A 16772-nucleotide genomic window follows, 5' to 3' on the forward strand; every position below is an offset into this window, starting at 1 on the left:
TTCTGCACTGATGTCATCATACCCAAAATTACTTATTATATAAATAAACAAATAAATCATCTATTATTCACGGAAGACAAGACAGTATAAATATTCCGTCGACAAATACAATTAAAATAATATATTCGTGTAATTTAGATTATGCTTGTGTATTATACTTGTTATAAAGTTAGTTTATATATAAAAAAAGTACATTGATATTGAGTGGTAAATGAAAGATTACTAGACGATATAAATTGTGCAGTTGGTTCCCCAATACACAAAAGGACAGGACGCGACAAGGGCGGATCTATAGATAAAAGGGGTTAAGGTTAAGACAAAACATAGCTTCGGAACAAACGAGGATCAGTAACGTTAGCACCCCAGCGCATTTTAACCAGACCGCATTAACACTATTACACTAACACCCTCTTAGTTTCTTTATCTTATTATTTCATTTGCACTACCAAACTCAAAACTCATCATCAGCAGAAGCATCATTCATTATATATACAAGACCATCGCCGGCAACTACTTTCCGGTGACCGGAACTTCAACGGCGAAACACAAACCGAGCATGGCCTCAGCTCACCTACTCTTCTCTGCCTCTTGCGCTTCATTTCAGGTCAACCCTTATCACTAAAACTAATTTCAATTCATGTGTATATGTATGTGTAATTAAATAGCATGTGGTGGATTTTGGCCTAATTAAGTGCATGTTTGAGAAATCTTAAAATAAATATAAGTTATAACTTAAATCGAATAAATGATCGAAAAATGATAAGTTGATAAATGCTTATAAGTTATACAAAAGTTTGGATAAATTTAACTTGTAAATTAGAATTTTTTTATTTAAATGAACTAAAATAATTAAATTTCAAATATAATTATCTTAATTCTTATGTTTTAAGTTAGATTAACATTTGAAAAAACATATTTTAGAACTAAAATTAATAAAAAATCAAAAATCAAAAGTAAGTTAAGAAAAAGGGGTGAAGGACAAATTTAGCCTATTTTTACACAAAATTAACAAAAATAACCAGTTTCTGAAAAGTTGGCCAATTTTAGCCGATGGGATACCCAACTCTCAGTGGAGGATCCACTTTATACAAGATACCCAACTGGCAATGGAGTATCCCATATATGAAATACCCAACTACCAGTGGAGTATCCTATACAAATTGGGATACCCAACTGACACTGGAGTATTCAATCGGCCAAAATTGGTCACTTTTTTCATAACGGCTATTTTTGTTAAATTTTTTCAAAAATCGGCTATTTTTGTCATTTTTTTAAGAAAAAGTATGTAAGTTGTAAATTCAACTTATAAGTTGGGCCGACAAACACACGTCAGTTAATAAGCACGTCAATAAGCCGTTGCGAAGGTATCAAATCTGTAGGTGGTGGGCGCATCTCTTCTTATAATAAGCTATTAGATTTGCCAAATAGGCCTGTATGTGTAAAAAAGTTGATAACACTTCTAGTTATGTGAATTTGAACTTCTTTCTTGCATATATACTTTTTAACTTAATTAGGCAAGGAAAGATAGTTTTGATCAATTTTTTTTTTTTTTGTTAGGGTCAATTACTAAAAATTTAAGGCTTAATGACCTTTTCGGTATGAATGGATGAACCGATAAAGTCTTGAACTTTATAATCGTACCTTTTTACCCCTAATAAACGGAGATATAATTTTAATCAATTATATCACATAGTAAGGTAAAAAATATACAATTTTGATATTCGGTAAAAAGGTACACTTTTATAAACTAAGGTTTTATCACGACATCGCGCGAAAAGGTCATTAAGCCAGACACACATGCACATTTGTGTCCACCCGGACTGGAAATTCACAAACTCATGTCTTCTGTTACCATGTTACCAAGTGTGTGAACTAGAGCAACTCTAATCCAACAATATAACACTATAATAGTGTAAGTTTTAGTGTAAAACCACCTCCAACCCAGCACTATAATCGTGTAAAAATTACACCAAATTTGGTGTCAAAAGTACATTTGGTGTAAGTTCTACACCAATTTGGCGTCTTTCAGAATTCCTACAATGCCCCTGTCTTTGTGAAGAAAAACTAATTTTTTTCCTCCATGCTCCATTTATATCCCTATTATATCCAAATAAAATACTTAATTTTTAAAAGGTGAGATTATCATGTCTTTCTTAGACATTTGGTGTAAAATATAATGTAAATGGGTTGGAGTTGGTTTTGTGTTTGGTGTAATACTGACACTAAAATAGTGTAAAAGTTACACTACTTTAGTGTGATGGATTGGAGATGGTCCTGAAGAGTATCTAGTATCTTCAAGGCCAGAATGCCGGGGTTTATATTTTTTAACCGTTTATTTTATTTTAAGTGGCCTCTGTTACCATGTTTCCAAGTGTGCGAGGGGCACACTTTGTGTGTTTTATATTTTCAATTATATCACGACACAAACTTCTAATTGTGCATACTATATATTGTACTCTGTCTACATTTAATTATTAGTAATTATTATTGTGAGAGAACTTCTGATTCAGATGTTACTTCAACAGGGTAGTTTTAAGCAAGAGGGGTCTTTAGCGGGACCTATGAATTCTTGCTCTGTCAAGTCCGGATCTTATAGTTATGCAAATTCAGCTTTTAGTCTATCGGGAAAACCTTTGACGTCAAGAAAATATTATGCATCATGTTTACCCATGGCACAAGTTTGTAAACAAACTTCAGTTGGATACAGAAGATTGAAATGCACAAATACAGCTACAAATGTAAGTAACTTGATCATTGAATAATTTTTTACGTTTTAGCTGGATCAGATTTATTATATCGCCTGTAATTTGTAACATAATTTCTCATCCATATTAATTCATTGTTTTTGTTAGAATTCCAGTGGTTGTCAGATGATCATAAATCCATATACAAAAACAAAACAGTCTGATTACCTTTACTATAGATGGAAATAATAGTTGCAAAGATGTTAAAGTTGTAGGAAGTTTAGTAAAACAACTTCAGTGGTGTTCTTAATTATTATTTGTACATGGTACTGTAGTAGATTCCTTACGAATGCATGGGGACTGGGGATTAAAGCTGGGAAGGGATGAGAATTAGCGCTGGGAACTAATAGTTCCTCAGGACCACTTAAATTGTAGTACAATATTCTTCATGTTTGCATACGACTTGTATCATATTTTGTCTACGACTCCCATCGCAAAAAAATTGCTTAATATTTAATGAATTGTTTATTCCTCCATTGTTTAGGACCTAGAATTGCAAGCCAAAGTGACAGCCAAGTGCTTCTTTGAGGTGGATATAGGGGGTGAATCTGTTGGTAACATTACAATTGGCCTCTTTGGAGATGTTGTTCCTAAGACTGTTGAAAATTTCCGTGCTTTGTGCACAGGCAAGCTCTTCCATGCTGATTAATACATAGTTCCATTATTAACAATTTGATGATGTATATTGGCTTTTAATTTAGTCCTTAATGCAAGTAGCATTCTTGATATAATTTAGTTCCTTTTCAGGGGAGAAAGGTTTTGGTTACAAAGGATGCTCCTTCCACCGTATCATTAAAGGTTTCATGATCCAGGGAGGTGATTTTACAGCAGGAAATGTACGTCTCTCTCTCTCTCTCTCTCTCTCTCTATATATATATATATATATTATATATATATATATATAATTATGTTGTTGGCTTTGTTATAGAAATCGGCCGATTTTTCAAAAATCGCCGATAAATCGCTCAAAAATCAGTCAAAAATATTCGTCCGATTTGACCGAATTCTGATAAATCGCCGATAAATCATCCGATTTTTGAAAAATCGTCCGATAAATCGCAAATCGGTACCTCAACCGAATAAGTCCGATTTCCGAAATCTGTCACACACTTGTTGGAGAATAGGTGTTATTCAGATGTTTTTGCAAATAATGACATGTTCTAGTGTCTTATGAATTTTTTACCTACAGGGTACTGGAGGAATCAGTATCTATGGTCCTTCTTTTAAAGATGAGAGCTTTGCCTGTAAGTCGTTTTAGATTTTAGACCACAGGCTTGTGGACAATAGTATTACTGGTCACAAACTTTGTTGATTTTTTTTTATTTTTTGTCGGCAATCTCTCACTGATAAATATATATTTTGAATTATTTGCAGTGACACATGTTGGCCCCGGGGTATTGAGCATGGCGAATGCAGGTCCTGATACTAATGGGAGCCAATTTTTCATCTGCACAGCTAAGGTGCTCTAACCTCATTTTTTAGATAGACTAACAACCACATGGATTATATATTATTAAGACGCGCATCTGCACCATGTTGTCTTATTTGGTCAAATACGTTTAGTGGTAACCATAAGCGTCTGTGAGGTTCTGTTTCAAACCAGTTGCCATGTCTTAGTCTTAACTCAAGACATTATGATCACAGATCTAAATCATAATAATATCACGCCTTCAGTGTCAGGAAGGCAAAAATGAACATTATTGGAAATCACAATGTTGCATATTCGTGGACAGTCCGAAACTTAAACTATTTTGTGCATAGTTTCATTCTCTTCCATATTATATTCCCAAGAGCTTAGTACATGTATCTTTTAAATACATGTATTTTATTCTCTCCTTAATTATACTTAATCCATGATTCTTACGGAGAACTATTTACTAGCATGTTGTTTTGAAATGTCGAAGAAAGTTGTTATAAATATATCTTATCCTTCGTACAGTAACCATTGTCGCTCTGTGTATTGACAAGCGAGTTCTCATTTTGTAGACTCCATGGTTGGATAAGTTCCATGTTGTGTTCGGGCATGTCATTGACGGTATGGATGTTGTTGAGAAGCTTGAATCACAGGAAACAAGCAGGTCAGATGTTCCTCGCTTGCCGTGTAGAATTATTAATTGTGGAGAGCTACCACTAGATGGCTGATGGTCGGGATTCTCATTAAAAAACCTGCTGAGTTTAATTCCAGTTTTGATCCATCTTTTTTTTTTCTTTAATAAGGAGGCCAAATGGTTTTGTAGAGTAGTCATGTACTAAAGAGACTTTTTAGAGGAGACATAAATTGTAAAGGCATTATATCTGCCCATCTGCTGTATTTTTCTTTGAAGGTGCATTCATTTGTTAACTCATAGCACGCCGAATTTGTTACAGCACGCCGAATTTGCTCTCAAAATTGATTACTCCCTCTGTCCCATTCATTTCTATACACTTTTCTTTTTTGGATGTCGCATTCAATTCTATACATTTCAAACTTACCAAAAATAGTAAAAATTTTATAATATAAAATTTAACCACACCCACTATTTTCTCCTACTACACTCACTTTATTCATTAAATATTGAATGGTTCCACCACTTTAACTAACTTTATATTTTTTCTCACTAAATTATACTTTTTTTTCCCTCTCATCCCATTATCTTAACAATACTAATATTATTTAATTATGTTTCTTATCCTCCGTGCCCAAACCATTTGTATATAAATGGATGAGACGAGGGAGTATTTCTTAAGTGGAACACCTTATGTGTAACATGTATAGTTAGTAACCTTACTATTAATAAGATATTATATGAACACACAGATTAAAATATATTAAGGCTCTGTTTGGAATTGCTGTTAAAAATTACTGTGCTGTTAGATAAAGTGCTGCTGAAAAATGAAAAAAGTGCTGTTGTAAAAATCAGATGATTGTTTGGTAATTTTTTTGATACGTATATGTTTTGATACAAAAAATTAAAAATAATGATATTTTTGGTATGGTTTGATGGTGAAATCAGTATCTGCTTCCCCGTAACAGCTGAAAAACAGTTTTTCTAAAAAAATTGGGGGACATACTTTCTCTAACAGTTTTTACCAAAAACACTTTTCCGAAAAATACCTTTTAAATTTTACCAAAGAATTTTTTAACTATTTTTCAGCGAAAAGCTGCAATAGCAATACCAAACACACCCTAGGTGTTATTACCAGATCATTTGAGAAAAAGTATTGGAAATTAATTTGGGATAGCTAGTACTATTAAATTTAATGTGAATTCAAAAATAAAATTATAAATTGAATTTTTATTATAAACATGAATAATGTTAGTTAACCCAAAATTTGTACTAAGAATGACATGGTAGCACAAATGTCGAAATTTAATTCGTATATGTATATAGATGCATGCACGTCTCCTGTTATTACGAGAAAAATGTCATTTATAAAACATTTGAGAAAAAAAATTGTAACAATACACGAGAACTCTTGCATTTTCCAAAAACAAAACACCTGGATGGCATAAATCACAGGAAAGATATCTACCGCATTTGAAGGAAAAATTAAAATATTCCAAGATCTCCAATTTGATAGTTGCATTGAATATAATTATGAAGAAAAAGTATTTATCAAATTTCAGACTTTTAAATTTTCAAACAAATATAGGGTCAATATACTCTTGATTCTATTCCTTTTCTGCGACAACACTCACATTACTGAGGATACCGATTACATGCATATTTTTGTAATCAAGCAACTAACTACTAACAAAATTGGATGATGTGATTAACAGAGGAGATAGGTGGAATAAGAGAAAGACTTAAATACAGAAAGACTTAAATACCATATAGAATTAATATATTTGACCACATTACACTAGATGACATAAACATTACACCTAATTACATGGTGAAGTATTTAATAGTATCCATTCTTACGTTTTCTTTGAAATTATAGTATCTACTTATTATTTACATTGGATATTGTATATGCTTTTAATTTGCATGGGATTTGGTAATAAATGCTAATTTCTGAAAAAAGTACTCTCAAGTCTTAACACATATATTTAGAGGTTGACAGACAATGGAGCCATTTGCCTATAGCTGCATACTGGTAAAGACCTTGGCCATGGCACTTGAGTTATCAGCTTGCTTAATTATTCTACTCTTTAGTATAGGTGGTGCTGCAGCATTTGTATCGTCGGAGCACAGCTCGAGAGATGGTTTGCCTCAACCTCGGCCATTAATGGTTCCTCTTACTCTTGTTTCATCAGCTTTTGCTTCCCCTAAAGGAGCTGGTAATTCTATTCATTCGTTGATCTTTGATTATTTAAAATTTCATACTATATTGATTTAACAATTTTTGTCAAATCCTTTGTTTATGTGTGTTGATAAAATTTTAGTTGATGCATGATTGCATTTATTCAGGATTCTGAAAAATATATTACATAGTTGTATTATTGTGATTAGATAGGATTTAGATGATACTTTGAGAGCTGTCCTGCATGTTTACTTGCTCTCTCTGGTGGATTATTTAGTGTGTTTAGATGGAACATTGCCTGCATATCGTTTCAATGGAGGTTTTGGATCCGGTGCAGACAACTGGCTTATCGATCTTGAGGTGAGTTTATTGTACTACTGTAACAATCTTTGTTCTCCTAACAATTATCATTACTTTGTCAGAAAACAGTGCTATTGACAATGTACTGATAAAAAAGGTTGAATTAATATGAAGGAAATATTCTGAGGAAATTCAGTTTTGGTTGCAATTACATGTGAGGCTTTTTGTTGTGATGTAGGGAGGTGGTTGGTGTGATACTGTAAGAGATTGTGTCTTTCGTAAAACAAGTCGCCACGGTTCTTCCAGGTTTATGGCAAAGGAGTTGCCGTTTATTGGAATATTGAGCAATAAGGCTGAAGAAAATCCTGGTTTGTATCAAAAAGACTACGTTATTCGAAATAGGACGCAACTGCATTTTAGTAATTATATACAACTCTTGCATTGATAGTAAAATGTCTTCTGTTGCATTCTTTCTGGATGATTTTTTCTGTTGCAGATTTTTATAACTGGAACAGAGTCAAGCTTCTTTACTGTGATGGTGCATCTTTTACGGGGAACAGTGAGAATAAGGTTGGTGATCACACCTGTTTATGCTAGTGTTGTGAAGGACACTGATCCCCTGCTTCAAATATATCACAATGTTCTCAATAAACATGATGCAGTAGAATATGATTCAAGTGAACGGTCATCGCCTTGAATTACATGTTTAGTATGTTTTTGATAGATGTTAGGCTCACTTATTATTTCAGTAGATTTGATGCAAAATTAATTAACCCTATGAGCTATACCTATGTATATATGTACTAGGATCAGAGAAGTCAGCGATGACATTCTTTTGTTATAATTTTGAAAATAAATTTCACTCAACAGGAGGCACAACTTTTTTTCCGAGGACAACAAATTTGGTTGGCTGCTATGGAGGAATTAATGTCACTGGGAATGAATAAAGCTAAGCAGGTTTGCTGATGAACCATCTGTAATATATGCCTTGCACGTTGCAACACACTAATACATATATATTTGCAATGCCTTAATCATGAGTAAATTTCAGGCCCTTCTTTCTGGATGTTCTGCTGGAGGTCTTGCCGCGATACTGCATTGTGATGAATTTAGGGAAATGTTTCCGCATACAACAAAAGTGAAATGTTTAAGTGATGCCGGGATGTTTCTTGACGCGTAATATACCATGCTTCATTATTATTTGTTATCAGTTACAAGGTGTCAACAAAGAAGAAGTTATAATCTTAATGCTTGTCTATATGGTTTTAACAGGATCGATACATCTGGAGGCCGTACTTTGAGGAATATATTTAACGGCGTAGTTAACCTGCATGTATGTGTTCTAGATCAAACTTTTAATTTACTAAGATATATGTTTTCTTATAATATTTGCTGCCATACTCTAATGTTTCCGTTTTTTTACATCTGATTTTAGGGACTTCAAGATGAGCTGTCAAAAACTTGCACGGATCACTTGGATCCAACTTCGGTATCAATTTTACTCTTATACCTTGAAGCACATATGAGAACCTACTTTTGAGCATTGAATTACTTCTAACTGATGCTCGTTCTCTCCCTCTCCAGTGTTTCTTTCCTCAAAATTTGATTGCTGGTATAAAGACCCCACTGTTTCTTCTCAATGCAGCCTATGATGCCTGGCAGGTAACTTCTCTACTATCATTTTTCGTTCAGGTGGTCTTACGATTATTTGGCTTGTCATACATATACTGGTTTCGTCTGATTCTCCGAAACTCTAGACCTTTTCGCAAACAGAATATTTATGTTTCACTTTCATATTTGTCCTACGCTCCATTAAACATGAAATGATTACTGCGAACTAGGTCCAAGCTAGTTTGGCTCCACCATCTATTGACCCTCATGGTTATTGGAAGAACTGCAGATCTAATATTGCACTTTGTAATACGTCACAGGTCCAGTTTCTTCAAGGTAATCTCATTGTTTATCAATTTCATCTTTGGTTATATGTCTTCTTTAACAAAATACATGACTTAGTTTATTTGCACTTTTAACCAGGCTTCCGGGATCAGATGCTCCAGCATATCAAAGCATTTTCCCTGTCTAAACAAAACGGCTTATTTATAAATTCCTGTTTTACTCATTGCCAAACTGAGATACAGGATACGTGGTTTGCCAGTAATGGTCCTGAAATTAATAAAAAGGTATGGCCAACTAAACCAAGTGTCTGCTACGCTCTTCATATTAGAATAAGTGCCATCTGTTTCTAGATCTGCATGGTGATTTCTCTACTTTGCATTAGGCTGTATTCTGCTTTTATGATTTAGCATAACTTGAGAGAAATTTGGATGAAGATCTACATGTCATGTGATGACAAAGTAGTGCCTGGGAGCATGATTCATCTGTTTCTTTCTATACATGATGACCTTTTGAAATCTGCCCATGTGGTTTCAAAGTGTTCTTTTTTGCCCCTCAAGTACTGAAAACATATCTTTTAAATCTTGGACCGCCCGGTTTGCACCGTTTTTTCCCCAATCCTTCGGTTTTTCCCCGATCCAAGGTTTAAAGGTACGTTTTCAGTACTTCAGGGGCAAAAGTGAACACTTTGAAACCACACGGACAGATGGGTATATTGACGCAAACCTTAAGGTATCTGATTCGTTTTGTTTTTTGTCTGTGCAGGGTATAGCCCGTTCCGTTGGAGACTGGTATTTTGATCGAACTGGTGTCAAATCTATTGACTGCCCATATCCCTGTGACAAAACCTGCCATAATTTTGTATATTAGAACCATGTTAATAGCAGGCTTCCATCTGTTCGCATATGAATAAAATATGTAATGCATGAGCCTATGCTTCTCTCTTTGTTTAGAAAGTTTTCCCCATAGTTTCAAAAACACAGTAATTTATAGGAAATCCATCATTTAAGAAGCTTAACTACATTGCTAAGTTTTCTCCATGGTTTCAAGAACACAGTAAAATAGAGTAAAATCCATCATTTAATAAGGGTAAGCACATTTTTCTAACGATTTGTAGCGTACTGGTGTGGTGTTATTACACTAGTAAACCAACATCATGTGTTTAAGGGTGACATTGCTAGTCACAAGTGAGAAAATGAAAATTAACTTAACCAGTTAACAAGACACTCTTATATACAGACTTGTGTTGAAGTTTGGAATTGAACAAAATTTAGAAAGGACAGGTGTTTAAAAAATGAGTTATGTTAGAAGCGTAAAAAAAGTGATCCCTCCATTTTTTATACAAAGTTTGATCATTTGGCCCACATTTTTAAATGGTTTAACTGTAGAGCTACAAAATAATTTTATTTTTTTTTGCAAAACATATAAATAAAACTTTAATTTATATAAAAATTTAAAATTTATTATTTTAACTATAAAATCAAAGTACTTAGAAATATGTGCGCCAAAATCAAACGATATATACAAAAATTAGAGGGAGTACAAAAAATTGTTACAAAATGACAAATAATTTAACTGATGCTATTGGTGTGAATGGAGGGAAAATCCATTTTTATTTAGCAAATAAAAATGTGACAGGCGGCATTTGGTAATTATTTTGAAAATTTATCAAAAGTACAACTTTTTATAAAATTATTTGCAATTTTAACAACTCGTGAAAAGATTTACAAAAATATTATTTTATTCTAAAAATATTTGCTTACAATTTTGCATAGTAGATTGCATTTATTTTAAATTGTGCAACTGCTTTAAATTACATTTCAGATTGCGTTGTATGTCACATTTTTGGTTACTTGTAAATATGGTTACAAATTTGTATTTTTGCAAAAGTTACATTTGCAAAATGTTTCCAAAGTTGAAGAACGAAAATATTTTTCTAAAAAATTATAGTCTTTTATTAGGAAAATTTGTAAAATTTAAATATTAATAAAAAAACTTTTATTTTGGAAACCAATTTAATAACCTTAATATTTTCCTTAAATAATTACACAGCACAACACCGTTAGGCATAATACACGTGTTCACCATTGCAATAGTGATGACCTATGTTGAATATACTCACTTTTAGTCCACTCACTCAAGTCAACAACTCAAGTCAAGTTAAAGTTGGCTTACATCAGTCAACAGATTTCAGGGGCATAATAGTCTTTTCAGTCTAGAATGTTTGTTAGAAAATAACAGAATTCATACTGCTTCATTCAGTTAGATAAATAGCTTCTTCTTCCTCTCATTTCTTACTTACTTGAAACTGATTATTCAAGATGAGATTTGTAAGAGATACAGTAGATTAAATTCAATAATTGTTAGTTAGATTATGAGCTGTGATGATGTATAAAGAATGATTGTTCAAGCTGATTGTTCAAGCTTTGGATGAAGAACATTTATCTTTGTTTTGTTGATTGTGCTGTACATATTTGATGTTTTGTTTCCGCTGGATCAAGATTTGTAAGATGGTATCTGAGCGCCGTGTTACGATTCTTCACTGAATTGATTGATGATTATCACAGTTGACTGTGTTCTTCGAAGCTTCATTTTGGTAATATCAGATCTCGTTTTCTTCGATTGTTCTTCTTGATAATTTTATGATATTGTATTTCATTCTTCGAGATTATCGGTTTCTTCGTTCATTTTCTTGATAAGTTTGTCATTTTCTTGATAAGTTTGTGATACTGTATATCATTCTTCGAGATTACAAGTTTTAGAGATTCAATTGATTCTTGATATTGTTCGTGTGAAATCGCACAATTTTGTGATTAAGATCACAAAACACCATCTCTTCTTTCTTCGATATTGTCTATGATTACTAATCATGTCTGAATCAATATCACAAACACACACACCTGTTACACATCATCATGAACCTTCTCAAGATCCATCATATCATTACTACTTACATCCATCTGATAATCCCGGAATGAAATTAGTTTCGATTAAGTTTGATGGAACTGGATACAATGATTGGAAGAGATCGTTTCTTATCAGTTGCGAAAAACAAATGTGAATTTGTTGATGGAAGTATACCAAAACCTGTTGAAACTGATCCATGTTATAAGGCATGGGAACGATGCAATAGTATGATTTCATGGATTCTAGGAGTTTTAGATCAGAACTTGGCTAGAAGTGTGCTTTATTTCAAGTCTACAAGGGAAATTTGGGAGAATTTGGATGAGAGGTATGGTCAGGCTTCAAGAAAATCTGTTATATGGTTTGCAACAATCACTATATGAGATTAGACAAGGACAGGATAGCATTTCTGCATATTACACCAAGATTAAGATGTTATGGGATCAACTTGATGTTGTGGATCCTATTCAGGGTTGCAATTGTACTCAATGCACTTGTCAGATTACTCAGAAGTTGATAAAGTCACAAGAAGATAGGAGATTGATTGAGTTCTTGATGAAATTAAATGACAACTTTGAGATGATAAGGGGTAATATACTGGTTATGAGTCCTTTGCCCTCAATTTCTCATGCTTACAGGATGTTAGTGCAGGAAGAGAATCACAGGAAAGTGTTTCAACCTGGAACAATTATGGATGATGGAATGACTTGTATTGCAAATTGGAAACTATTTCCTGAAAGATTTAAGTCTCAATTATATGAGAGGAGGAATTATGGATCCACTGATAACAGAAACAGATCTAATACTTATTTTTGTGATCATTGCAAAGTTTCAGGACATGGTATCCAGAGATGTTACAAACTCCATGGATATCCACAGAATTTCAGAAATGATAGGGACAAAAGGGTTGCAGCTATGGGACAGAATGCAGAAGAAGGAAATGACAATGTTTCACTCACAATAAATCAATATCAACAACTCTTAAAGCTAATATCAAAAGAACCTGTAAATGAGGATAAAGTTGATCAGTCAAAAGCTGCCTGCACAGCAGGTAAGTATTGTCTCATATCATCACCTGATTCTAATTGGATAATTGACAGTGGTGCCACTGATCATATGTGTAGTTATATTTCTTTGTTTTCAACATACAATGATGTTCAAGGTGAAGAAACATATATTACTATACCTGATGGTAATAAGGTTCTTATCAAACAAGTAGGAACAATACATCTTCACAATAATCTAATTCTAAAAGATGTATTGTTTGTTCCTGAATTCAAGTTCAACCTGATTTCTATCCCAAATATTTGTAAAGACCTGAGTTGTTCAGTCATTTTTAATGATCAAGAATGTTTTCATTGAATGCAGCTACAACTATGAAAAATAAAAATACTGAAGAAAATAAAGTAAAGCTTTGGCATCTGAGGATGGGACATTTGCCACCTGTTATGCTGCATCATCTTGCTGATTTCTTTGACAAGCCTTGTAAATTGGAAAGCATATGCTAGATATGTCCTGCAGCAAAACAAGTAAAAGTCTCTTTTCCTGACAGTAGTACTACAACTGGAAAAGCATTTCAACTATAGTATTTTGATACTTGGGGACCATTTAGAGAGGCCACTTATAATAGTTGTAGATTCTTTTTCACAATAGTAGATGACTTCACAAGAATGACCTGGATTTTTTTAATGAAAAATAAGTCAGAGGTTGTGAAGATTATAGCTGATTTTTTTGAGCATATTCAGAATCAGTTCAAAACTGTTCCAAATATTGTGAGATCAGATAATGCATATTAGTTCTGTCAAGGTGATATGAAGGTCTTATTTCAACAAAAGGGTGTTATACATCAAAGGAGCTGTGTTTATACTCCACAACAAAATGGTGTTGTGGAGAGAAAACACAGACATCTATTAGAAACAACAAGATCCTTATTTTTTCAATCTAGATTTTCTATTCAATCCTGGGGGGAATGTCTTCTAACAACTGTCCATATTATCAATAGAGTGCCCCTATCTGTCTTACAAAATATCAGCCCTTATCAGATGTTATATAACCTTCCTCCTCCAATATATCACTTCAGAGTTTTTGGCTGTCTTTGTTTTGTATCCACTTTAAAACATAATACACATAAATTTGAGCCAAGAGCTACTCCTCATGCTTCATTGGGTATCCTTCTGGTCAGAAAGGATACAAGGTGCTTAACATATAAACTCTGGAAATAAGTGTTTCCAGGGATGTATTGTTTCATGAACAACATTTTCCTTTCCACATAAAATCTTCAGATGGCTCAACTAAATTTCAGTTCTTTCTTCCTATCTCTACTGATCACATTCCTCAGTATTTTGATGATTTACCCCAGGTGTTTCAGTCTGAAATCAATACTGAGAACTCTTCCTCATACTCTGATATTTCACTCAACTCAGAATCACATCATAATTCTGAAAATACTTCCGAAAATAATGATAATGTCATCAGAAAAAGTTTCACAAATATCATTACTCCTTCATACTTGAATGATTATGTGTGCAATTCTGGTATTTACACAGAAGGAACACATTGGTGTAATCTGGTTTCTTATTTTGCTTTACCAGTCACACACAAATCCTTAATTGCCACTTCTGAGAATCATCTGATTATCGATTATTGATTTGAAATATTTAATTTAAAAGGAAGAATCTCTTTATAATATGATTATGATTGTAACGTAATATAATCCCTCTAAAATTAAATAATATCAAGTAGTAATTGGCCAATGACACAACGGGCTTGTGTCAGTCATAGCCTTCCAATATGGTAGAATGTGGTTCTTATTTTTAAATCATTGTCGTTTCGTGCTACAACCGAGGGCTTTGATTTAGAAATAAGAAATACTTGTCTATTACATAGGGATGTGTACATTGAATTAGAATCTAAAGGTCGGTACGTGCTACAGCCGTGGGCCGTTGGAGACTGATTCAATTGTACGAAATGTTGGGTTAGACTTGACTTAGAATATTGAGTTTGTCGTGCCACAACCGTGACTCAATTATTCAAGAGGCTAAACTTATATTAGGGAATAACATAAGATGTAATTGACAAGAGTTGTCTGTCTATTGAACATCACATGACGTTTCGTGCCACAGCCGAGGTTGTGTGATAGAATGTAGGATCCCTATTCCCACTAGCATTATGAATGCTTAATTTTCACTTAAGGGGTTGAAAAAAAAATTAGATAAACTAGTGGGAGACACTTATGAATAAAGACCCGATTCATATAGTGTTTTGAAATGAAATTGAATATTTGCTAAGTGTTGTTATGTGTTTATCATTTACAGATTTACTATATTCGTCATGTCTTCTGCACTATCACTCCGGAGCATACTAGATGCTCACAAGTTGACTGGTCCTAATTTAGATGTTTGTTTTCACTATAACAAGTTGGGGCACTGGAAGAGGAACTGCAAGGTTTACCTTGCAGAATTGAAGAAGAAGGGTAGTGAGACTACCGCTTCTGATTCAGGCATGTTCATGATCGAAGTTAATATGTCACTAGGTCAAATTTCTACTTGGGTATTAGATACCGCCCGTGGTTCTCATATTTGCAATTTGTTGCAAGGACTAAAGGGAAGTAGGACTCTTGAAAAAGATGAGGTGATTCTACGTATGGGCAATGGAGCAAGGGTTGCGGCCATATTTGTAGGATCATTTAGTTTACATATGCCTACGGGCAAGACTATTATTTTGAATAATTGTTATTACGTTCCCTCTATTGTGAGGAATATTGTTTCTATTCCTATGTTGGATGTGGATGGTTTTTCATTTATTATTAAGAATAATGAATGTTCTATCCTTAGAGATAATGTTCTTTTTGGACGTGGCATTTTAAATAATGGTCTGTATGTATGTGACGTAGAGCATAATTTACTTCAGATTGAACAAACTAATAAAATAAAATGAGATGATGAAAATCTGACCTATTTATGGCACTGTAGGCTATGTCATATTAGTGAAAATAGACTGTGGACATTGCATAAGGAAGGGTTACTTGACCCCTTTGATTTTGAATCATATCCTACATGCGAGTCTTGTCTATTGGGTAAAATGACCAAATCTCCATTTAGTGGACATGGAGAGAGGGCTGCAGATTTGCTAGGATTGGTACACACAGATGTATGTGGACCAATGTCTACGCAAGCCATGGGTGGATTTTCGTACTTCATTACTTTCGTAGATGATAGATCTAGATTCGGATATGTGTATTTGATGAAACACAAGTCTGAAGCCTTTGAAAAGTTCAAAGAATATAAACATAAAGTGGAGAAACAAACCAAACACAGTATTATAACTCTTCGATCAGATCGAGGTGGTGAATACTTGAATGGAGAGTTTTTAGATTATCTCAAAGAAAATGGTATAGTCTCCCAGCGGACTCCTCCATATACTCCACAGTTGAATGGGGTATCTAAAAGGAGAAATCTAACTTTGTTAGACATGGTTCGGTCCATGATGAGCTATGCGAATCTTCCAGTATTCCTATGGGGTTATGCATTGGAAACCTCAGCATATTTACTGAATAAGGTGCCTTCCAAATCTGTTCCTCAAACACCATATGAGATATGGAAAGAAAGGAAACCAAGTCTTAAACACGTTAAGATTTGGGGATGTCCATCTTATGTCAAGAAAGTTGACCCAGATAAGCTGGAATCTCGATCCGTAAAATGTAAT

General features: G+C 33.7%; 2 protein-coding genes across 3 annotated transcripts; both read left to right on the forward strand.

Moving 5' to 3' along the window:
- Window positions 1–310: 310 nt before the first annotated feature.
- On the forward strand, window positions 311–5158 carry LOC141684667 (peptidyl-prolyl cis-trans isomerase, chloroplastic). 2 transcript variants are annotated; one of them, XM_074489745.1, is made up of 7 exons: window positions 311–604; window positions 2526–2738; window positions 3229–3370; window positions 3492–3580; window positions 3934–3988; window positions 4119–4204; window positions 4731–5158. In XM_074489745.1, the coding sequence occupies exons 1-7, from the start codon at window positions 557–559 to the stop codon at window positions 4884–4886; spliced, it is 789 nt and encodes a 262-aa protein (XP_074345846.1). In that variant the 5' UTR covers window positions 311–556; the 3' UTR covers window positions 4887–5158. The 2 variants fall into 2 exon arrangements, with proteins under 2 accessions (XP_074345846.1, XP_074345847.1); XM_074489746.1 differs by having other exon boundaries at window positions 2531–2738.
- A 1573-nt stretch (window positions 5159–6731) lies between these two features.
- On the forward strand, window positions 6732–10099 carry LOC141685623 (pectin acetylesterase 3-like). Its single transcript, XM_074490718.1, has 12 exons — window positions 6732–7008; window positions 7249–7331; window positions 7510–7639; window positions 7768–7841; window positions 8142–8228; window positions 8323–8447; window positions 8544–8604; window positions 8707–8760; window positions 8856–8933; window positions 9113–9218; window positions 9306–9451; window positions 9930–10099. The coding sequence occupies exons 1-12, from the start codon at window positions 6795–6797 to the stop codon at window positions 10032–10034; spliced, it is 1263 nt and encodes a 420-aa protein (XP_074346819.1). The 5' UTR covers window positions 6732–6794; the 3' UTR covers window positions 10035–10099.
- Window positions 10100–16772: the final 6673 nt, after the last annotated feature.

This window comes from Apium graveolens, chromosome 9 (genome assembly GCF_009905375.1).
Source record: "Apium graveolens cultivar Ventura chromosome 9, ASM990537v1, whole genome shotgun sequence".
NCBI classification, from domain to species: domain Eukaryota; kingdom Viridiplantae; phylum Streptophyta; class Magnoliopsida; order Apiales; family Apiaceae; genus Apium; species Apium graveolens.